Raw genomic sequence first — 9,745 nt, forward strand, 5'->3', positions numbered from 1 at the left:
AACGTATCGGACACGTATTGTATGGTAATTGACATCCTGTATCATCAAAAACGTATCGAAAACGCCGTATCGGTGCTTCATAGATCAAGAGGAGGTGAAGGACACAATGACTCTTATAATGTAAGATCATGATGTATATCAACATTTAATTAGTTATAATCATGATGTACTTCATAAAATTAAGGATGGTCATGTTTTTCATATTTACTTTAGAAACAAACACTTTAGATGATTTTTTTTTCAATTAGTAATGCTTGTGATGACAAACTGAATTAGTTTATGATGGGGTTTAATATTGCAAGTGGTGCATAATTGAAAATGTTGCAGTAGCTGGAAGGAACTTTGGCATTAAGTCAACACAATTTGTAGTTTTACTAATTCAGCCATTTCTTAAGGGCTACGGCTTTACGGTCACGAAGAAACTTCATATCAGTGCGTAAAAGGAACAAAACGTAAACTTTATTCAATTGATCCAAAAGTCGAATATTCAATATTTCCGGTGGATTAAAAAAACATACATGAGAGCACAAAAATTCATATATATGCCAACTTGCTAAGTGCCTGTTTGACTTGCTTGTGAAATTTCTATTATGGAGAGAATCACTTTCGTGAAAAAGTACTTTTGAGCACTCTTTTTGGCACAATGACAATACAAAAGTTTTGTTCTTCGGTGTATTAATAAGGCTCAAGTGTGCAACCAACGATGGTTGATTTATGTATCGGTTTTTAATGAAATTTTCTTTGTAAGAAACAAGATAAAAGACCAGCTTCTTGGAATGTATACTTTGGCCTTTTGGGTATAAGGTATTGAACCCTTTGCAAGAACAGGTGAGGTGTCATATATAATGAATGCTATGGTGTGTTTAGTACAAGAGAAATTTTTTGATATTCGAGAATCACGATTACTAAAAATACAATAGAAATTGAGTTTACCCGAAATGTTACGAAAAAGGTGTTTGGTTCGCCAAAATATTACCGGAAATATTGGGTAAAGATTGTTGTTTTTGTCTCAGAAATTGTTGTTCTCCTTTCCCTTCACGTTGGAATCATGATTACCATATTATTTTTGATAATCAGAAATTCAGAACAGTGAATTTTCTTTGTAAACGATATTACTGGTAATTTAAGGATAGCCGAGAACTGGACTTGTTTACTTCTACCAAACATGGCTATTTACGTTTACCAGAAAATGTTTACCAGTCATCTTTCAAATACCCTTATACCAAACACACCCCTAGTGTAACGTGTAATGTGAGTCCCGGTAATGAAGGCCATACTGAGATTGGGAATGCCGAGTTTGATGTTGGAACCATCATTTTAGGTGTTGAAATACATTTAGGGCTCGTTTGATGGACATGATAGGATAAGGGTAGGATATGATATGATAAACCTATATCATGTCCTGTGTTTGATGAGCACCTGATTAGCAATTTGATAAGATTATATAGAAGGAAAAAGCAGAAAAATAAAATAAAATATAATGCAATAAATACAAATATATTGGGTAGCGTGAGGATATATTGAGTATTCAATATTGGTATCTTATCCTGTTGAATCCTAACCCAGCTCCTTCCATAGGATAAGAAATCATGTATTGGATAGGATAAAATGAAATAATAAGATAAGCTAATCATATCCTATTGACCACCAAACAAGAGATAAAAATAGGATATGATAAGTTATCCTATTCTATCTTCTTTATCAGGTGCTCCAAACAGGCCTTTAATATTTGAATAAGATTGATATTGCTATATATATTATAATTTTTTTTTTGTTAATAAATGAAACATAGGGATGACAAAGACCTAGGGGTCAATCCAGCACAAGTTTAAACTTTTCAAAAACTACTCATCACTAGCATACATTTAATGTTTTTTTTTTTTACTGTTTATAATATTTGATTTTCATCACGCACTAAGAGTAGGACCAAGAACATTAGAATAATTTACTCCAAAGTTGCAGAAAATTGAAGAGCAGGACCAAGTTACTCATATAACAAATTTTTTCTTCGCAGAATCTTATGTAGAAACAATAATTTTTGGGCAAAAGTCATTTCCTTGATATATTTATTACAGGAACAGATCACCTTAGAGATGATGTTATTTACGAAGACAATTTTTAATTGAAACAACTTATTAAATTTACACAATGAAAAAGATAATTGTGATTTACTCTTAGAATTGTATACCACCTCGTGTATATAGAAGCAAAAAAGTAGATCAACCTGTAGGATGAAAGTACAGAGAAGAAATAATTACATTCCAAAAAAGGTTGCACATTTAGTAAGCATATCAAATGATCAATGGCTTGCTCTCCAGAAAACTCAGACTTCTGGAATTGGTGTTAGTTGTTCCTGAAAAACAAAAAACAAAATTGAAGGAATATATAAGCATCATGAGAATACCATATAATAGTTACACAAAAGGATGCTAAGAATTTACTGAATTACCTTATGCCCACGATGTAAATTAGAAGATTTAACGATTTTTTCCCACTTAGGATCCAGTGATGCTGTGTTGGGAGTTTGAGTTGGTGCATGAATTTTGGCAGCAAGATTAGACAGTGAAGATATATTCCTTGAAGAAACATTAGGTAAAGTACGCTTGAGCCAAGACTCTGAAGGAGCTTTTGGTAAAGGAAGGGCAAGAGGAAGCTTCAAAGAGCTTGCATCTGATGTTAACTTCATATGTGATTGGCTTTCTATGTCAATCTTCTGGTCACTAACCAATTTCACGTTTCTCCATGAAGCAGGATTCTGAATAAGGTCATCAGAACTTTTTTTACTGAAAGAAAATTTACTTTCTGACTCTATTTTCTTGCATTCAACCATTTTTGGGCTTGAAGTTGCATCCAAATCGTTATCTAACTTACTTCCTTGGAAGCTAGGCTTTGTCAACCCTTGCTTTTCTGAGTATATTTTGTTGGAATGATTTATCACTTCCTTCTGCATGTCACCACTGAAATTATCAGAACACAGGCGGAGAAATGACTCAAGAGACACTGGATTTTTAGGTAGTAATGCTGCTTTCTCATCCACAATAACCAAGTGTTTGCTATCCTCAATGGAAGAATCTATGAAAGGATTTTTATCAATGCTACTGTCTTTTCTTAAATTCTCAAAATCATCCCCTATGTGATTGGTTGGACCCATCATTTCAGAAGAACAGCTTGAAGGTTTAACCTCATGTACAGAATCTACATATAGAGTCTTCTCAGCAACAGGGCTTTCACAGCTTGATTCAAATTGAGTGCTTTCACGGGGTAATAATTTGCTGCTGCAGCCTCTTCGATGAGGATCAAAGCCATGCTTAGATTTTTCAGGAATACCAAGAAAATCTTTCTCTTTAGTAAAGCCAGATTGGGACTCTACTGTCTTTCTCCCATGATTAACAGTTTTAGCATGCTGCAGAAGAAAAAAGTTTAACAAGAAGAAATAGAGCCTAAAGTGAAATAATAAAAAAACACAAAAGAAAAGTTGGTAGGGACAAATTAAGACCTCTTTCGCAGTTCTTCTGTGAGAAGCAATTGATTTACCCTGCACTCCATGAACTGCAGAACTCAGAATCCTATCCTCCATTCTTAATCCTGGTATTGGATTCAATAGGCAGAATCGAGGAAATAGCCCACAAACTTTGGGTGCATAGTTTTCAGATCCATCATCATCATCACTTTCATCTTCACTTTCTTCCCTACCAATATCTTGGGCATAATGTGGCAAAACCTTTTGCCATTTCGGATTAAGGGGACGCGACTTAGCCTCATTCACTACTTCCCTTATTTGTCTCGGTTGTTCTTGTGTAACAAAGGGCTTCCTAGAGGTGTATTGAACTTGAGGTGTTTCAGAAGCCATTGCCTTTGCTGCAGGCAAGAACCTGCCAATCATGAAATCACGAGCCTGTTGATCTGTTGAGAATTTTCCAGATGGCTGGACTTCTTGATCATCCCATCCACTCAAGCCACTCACACTACAATTCATGAAAAATGATTCAGTTCTAGAAAGTGTATCAAGAGCATCTTGATAGGTCTCATTCCCATCATCTGAAGCAGAACTTGCCTTTTCCTGAATTACTTCTTTTGGTCTTTCATTTTTTGTCACTTTATTATCTAAAGATGCAAGACTCTGAGAGTTGGAAACGGGGCTTCCTATTCTGGACTGAATAACTGATGTACCTATTGCAACTTTATCAGAATCTTGTTGTTCAACTTTCAAAATCCTCCCAGGTGGAAGCTTTGGAGTAATGGAAGGCCGTTCAACAGCCCGTGTTTGTAATTTGCTTTCATTCTTAGGTCTTCCAGGAGCCTTTTCCCATACAAAAGGAACAGTACCAGGATTACTAACTGGACCTGATTTTAACTCTGATTTGTAAGCAGGAAGAGGAGGTACTTTGGCTAATGACTTATCAGTTTTCCTTTTATTGTTATTTTCAGAGGCCACTGTTGATGAGAATCGCCTTACTGATAAAAGTGGCTGATTAAAATCTAACTGCTTTTCTTCCATTATAGTGTTTTTGTATCATGTAGTTGGTCTCTGCAAATCACCAAGGTCAAATCAAATTGTAACTGAAACTTTCAGATGCATGGACTAAATACCAAGAAAACAAAATGACATTTTCGCATTTGCTATTTCGCTACGAATTACACTGAAACATGAAATTGAATTAGTGAAAGGAGATAATCTCAAGGCAATTTGTATATGAAATGAAACATGAGAAATAAGACGACAGAACCAAAAATAAATTCTACATGATTCCCCATTTCTGTTTGACTATTGGTGACACAACAGGGATTGAGTTTTGACTGAAAGTTCATTCACAGTAAGCAGACTGAGCTTACGTCTAAATAAGAATATAGCTTTCAAGGTTTTTTATTTCTTAAATCTTAATCTTTTGCTATCCTAGAATATTGGACTATCTGTACAACCCACTAAATCATATAATTAGGATATTATAGAATTGGAGACTATCCCATTAGCTTTTCACAAGATGGAAAAAATTTAAGTTATAGGACTCTCAAAAGAGAATCTTTTTAATAGCATTTCCATAGAAACACCATATAATGATGTAACTGATATAAACCAGAATCCTCCTATTCATCTCCACAGGGAGGGAGGAAGGAAGGAGGTAAAAACAAGGAAATTGCATTAAATGGGTTTGAAAATTGAAAGAAGTCTATTAAACAGAGGTCAAATAAACCATTTTCTTAACCAATAGAAAGCATTAGAAAATTGACAAATAGGATACCATTTTACCCTTATCCAATAAAAAAAACATGTTAATAGTACTTAGAATTGCATAACTAAAAAAGTCATCGAGAATAGACAAATGAAAGACAGCTAGCTAATCTAGACTAACCAGGGAGAAGCCCAATAATATATTCAATATTTGATTTGAATGTACACAATCCTACCCAGTTCTTAAATCAAAGTCAAATCAAAACTAACCACTTTCAAGGAGAACAAACACTCACCAGAGAAAGGCAAATTCCAGTTTCATTAGTTAGAGCTAAGACCATAGTTCATTTTTTATTTTTATTATTATTTTTTTAAAGGTCACTTTATTAAACAAGAACAAGGGCCAATATAATTTTTTATGCAACCACCAACATCAACATCAACAACACATGAACCCTTATGATTTGATGCAACCACCAATAAAATAAAAATAAAAATTGATGCAAGACATTTGAATAAGGAAATTCCATTCACCCTCAATATAAAGTTGTATTTTTTTTCTACACTGTTCTATCAATCAAACAAACCCCACTGTACCATTCATCGCCATTTACCAAACCCAAGAAACACCGACACAGAGAGAGAAGGGTTGTGAAAAAGAACCTCAGAAGAACGACCAGACCCAGAAATCAAATCACTTTATTCCTCAGCAGATTAGGAGAATGCAACCTTCAAAGCCCCCCTCAGAGAAGATACAAGAAAAGGAAGCTTCGTGTCTTGCACAAGAACATGGGAGAAAGAAGAGAGAGAAAATGCTTAGAGAGAGAAAGAGAGAAAGAGAGCGAGAGAGCAATGTTTGAGAATAAACGAGTTTGTACTTCGTACGTTTGTGTTTATTGCTGCTTGGTTGGTAACAGAGCAGAGCTTACCAGCTGATGCCGCACAGTGCAAATCTTTTTCTTCTTTTTTTATATTATTAGGATTTGATATTTATATTTTGAGATAGGATCATTTGACACCAGTGTCAAATTTTAAATTTGACACTTCATCCGAGAGTTGTTAGATCAGAAAAGATCAACGACTCTGATTTGTAAGCATCTGACACCGTTGATCTTTTTTTATCTAACGACTCTTAGATGAGGTATCAAATTGGTATCAAATGATCCTATCTTTTATATTTTATATCTATATATATAGGGATACGTTATTGTGCCTACTTCTATTTTACCTACTTTTGCCCACCCCTTTCGTTACCGTTCGATTACCATCTCATCCAACGATCTATATTTGTGATATAAAATAAACCTTTTTTTCTCTTTCTTTCTTCTCACTTTCTCCCATACCCTTTCTCTCTCCTCTCCTTTCTCTATTCCTCTACACCATACCTAATTTTTTTTCCCTTCTGCCGTCGTGGACCTCAATCTCCTGACAAACTGTTCAATTCTAATGATATTTTTAATCTTTATAAATTAATACGATTGAATCGATGACTAACAAAGAAGTTTTGATGTGATTCAAAGCGGCGGTCGATCTGTTCACAGAATCCTCCTTGTCTCTGCTTCAATATGTCGATATGTTCTTCCACATGATAGATACTCTTAATTTCTAATAATTAATTGGTTATCCGTATCAACATAATTGCTTGAATGGCACCAATTAACCCTCTTTCCGGATTTTTCCAATATCAATTTTTTTTATTCTTTAAATTTTTACTTATTTTGAATCTTTTCCAACTCTGCACAGATCTTTTGAATCACATTAAAACTTCTTTGTTAGTCATCGATTCAATCTTATTAATTTATAAAGTTTATGTTGTTCTTCAGATCTAGAAATTTGTTGTGATTTTTCAATCCATTGACACTGGTAGTTTGATAGAAACTGATTCAGAAGGAGAAAATTTATATTACAATAATAAAAACAAAGACTAATGTATATTGACGATGATTTCAAATGCTGTGGTAATGATTTCAAATGCTTCCCGTTCACCTGGGCAGAGATTAACGATAAAGGGAACAAAATAGGTATATGGCAGATGAAGAGAGAAAGGGGAGGAGAGAGAAAGGTGAGGAGAGAGAAAGGGTATGGGTGAAAGTGAGAAGAAAGAAAGGGAAAAAAAAATTTATTTTATATCACAAATATAGATTGTTGGATGAGATGGTAATCGAACGGTAACGAAAGGGGTAGGCAAAAGTAGGCAAAATAGGAGTAGGCACAATAACCTATCCCATATATAAATATGTGGACTCCTGTGAATTTACGTAAAAAAAATATATATGGATCTTTTTATCTATATAAGGAATAATTTTATTCCTTTACAATATTTGAGACCAATGTTATTAAAACTGGCCCGCTCATTGACTCGGTCGAGGTACTGGGTTACTGGGTCACTGGTTCAACCAGTGGGTCACTGGTTCAATCGCATGACCCAATAATTATATGTAATTTTATAATTTATATTAAAAAATTATAAACATACTAAAATATCTAAAATGATAAAAATTTCAAATATTTTAATATAAAAAATAATAAATCACATATTATTATTATATAAAAAATCAAACAAAAATATAATGATCGTGATACGGGACTTTAGGTTCAGAAAGCGACATAGTATATAATTGAGATAAGATTAGTGTTGTAGGTACATAACTTATGTAAGTCAATAAGTAAAAAAATATTCAAATAAGTCCATTATGATTTATTTTTTTTAAAAAAAAAAATTTGGAATTTTTTTTTTGGACCGGGCCGGTTTGCCGGTTAATCAACCGGGTCACTGATTTTTTTATGAAAACTGGCTCGGTCAGACCGGGTCGCACCGGTTCTGATGCATGGCTGGTCCATTGCTTCAACCAGACCAGTTATATGACCGGTTTACCGGTTCTCGGATCGACCCGACCGAGTCGGTCCGGTTTTAATAACTATGTTTGAGACATTAAACTCATAATAATAATAAATATTATTATTATAACAATTTGAAAGTGAATTTTGTATGAAAAAAAAAAAAAAAGGTGTTGTGATTATTTTAATGTTCATGGAGCTACTTGTGCATTTATTTAGGGGCCACTTGGGTGTGGAATCATGTGAAGGAGAAAGTGGAGAAAGCCAAGCGACATGAATCATATGATTATGAAAGTGCCTTCAAAATTGTGAAATTTTTTAATATGGATAGAAAAAGAGTTTCCAACGCGAAAACGAGAAAAGAAAAGTCCCACACTGCTTTACGTGTTCAATTATCAAGGGATGATCCTAGCTAAGCATATGGGTCCACTACATTTTTGCATTCATGAAGAGAAAGTGCCCCCTTTCTTCTTTAATTTTGATCTTTTATGTTTCATTTGTTTTACTGATATTATTAGGAAGGAGATTGTTTTTCTTATCTTACATAAGATAAAACAATTCTCCTACACAAACAAATTTTATGTGGAACTCATTTTAAATTTTTTCTCTTTTTTTTATTCTCTCTCCTTTCTCTTTCTTTTGTGAGTGTAGGAACATTGCTCTTATCTTATGCAAAATAAGAAAAATAAATCTCTATTAGTAATATGACAAAGGGAAATGTAAAAGTTACGTCACAGGAAACAAAATTTTTTTCCTACAGATATCGCTTTTTGGTGGGACCCACGAATTTATAAAACAAAAAAGAATGAAGTGCGCTTATTGATAAAAATTGTGAGTGCAGGAAATTTCTATTTATTTATTTTTGTATATCCAAAAGTTTAAGTGAGATTAGACACCGGTATCCCACTAGGGTCAGGGAAGATCCCCAACCTCTTTGAGGATTTCTGAGATGGATTACATATCACCCGCCAACAAATTTCTATTCTTTCATGTTACATAACTCTTACATTTTCCTATGAAAAATCATGTCATAACTTTTTCTGTTGTGCAAAAAATAAGAAAGGAAAAGAAACCAATGTACAAAGCAAATAGAATCAGGCAATCAGCTACAAAACTTTGAAGTTCAGCTTAAAGAAAAGAAAAAAAGAAACAAAAAAGACTTGAACGTTGTAAATACTAGCTTCAAAATTTTGAAATTTAATTCATGTCAATGTAAAAAGATTTACACTTTAAGATATTTTTAAAAAATAAAGTACATAAATATATACCATAACATAAAAAAGATCATACAATTTTTAAAAGAATTTTATTAATTTCATGCAATAGGAGATAAACTCTATCATGTTATAGCGATAATTACATGTGAGACCTACCCATTTATATATATATATATATATATATATATATATATATATATATAAAGTAACATGAAAATTGATATATGAGAAAAATATTTTTCAACAATTACATGAGAATATATTTTCCCTTTTTAAAAAAGGGTAATACTTCTCTTATGTTGCATTAGAGAAGTATTATCTCGTGCTCAAACAATAGCTAGGAGAGAGAAAAAAGTTGAAGGTGAGAGAAAAAATCTTGTGAGACCCATTTAAAAAATGTAAGTGTAGAATATAATAATCTTTTTATGTAACATAAGAAAAGTAATTCCCTTTAAAAAATATAAAATATTAAGTAAAACAAAGCATGATATGAGACTATTATTTAGCGGTACTTATCTTT

General features: G+C 33.1%; 1 protein-coding gene across 2 annotated transcripts; it reads right to left on the reverse strand.

Moving 5' to 3' along the window:
* Nucleotides 1-2,191: 2,191 nt before the first annotated feature.
* LOC133314966 (uncharacterized) lies at nucleotides 2,192-5,959 on the reverse strand. Of its 2 annotated transcripts, XM_061516510.1 has the most exons (4): nucleotides 5,834-5,959; nucleotides 3,497-4,528; nucleotides 2,450-3,403; nucleotides 2,192-2,353 (listed from the first exon to the last, which is right to left on the reverse strand). In XM_061516510.1, exons 2-4 carry the CDS (start codon nucleotides 4,496-4,498, stop codon nucleotides 2,324-2,326), a joined length of 1,986 nt encoding a protein of 661 aa, XP_061372494.1. In that variant the 5' UTR covers nucleotides 4,499-4,528; nucleotides 5,834-5,959; the 3' UTR covers nucleotides 2,192-2,323. The 2 variants fall into 2 exon arrangements, with proteins under 2 accessions (XP_061372494.1, XP_061372495.1); XM_061516511.1 differs by lacking the exon at nucleotides 5,834-5,959 and having other exon boundaries at nucleotides 3,497-4,747.
* Nucleotides 5,960-9,745: the final 3,786 nt, after the last annotated feature.

The sequence above is a fragment of the Gastrolobium bilobum genome, unplaced genomic scaffold (assembly GCF_033153095.1).
Source record: "Gastrolobium bilobum isolate Gb01-03AN ecotype WA unplaced genomic scaffold, APGP_CSIRO_Gbil_v1 utg872, whole genome shotgun sequence".
NCBI classification, from domain to species: Eukaryota; Viridiplantae; Streptophyta; class Magnoliopsida; order Fabales; family Fabaceae; genus Gastrolobium; species Gastrolobium bilobum.

Bases quoted from the DNA above. Each gene is read 5' to 3' on its own strand.
- LOC133314966 (XM_061516510.1), bottom strand. From the start codon at position 4,498: ATGGAAGAAAAGCAGTTAGATTTTAATCAGCCACTTTTATCAGTAAGG. The intron at 3,404-3,496 runs GTCTTAATTTGT...TTTCTTCTGCAG, and splicing joins ACAGAAGAACTGCGAAAGAG to CATGCTAAAACTGTTAATCA. The intron at 2,354-2,449 runs GTAATTCAGTAA...TTTGTTTTTCAG, and splicing joins ATTTACATCGTGGGCATAAG to GAACAACTAACACCAATTCC.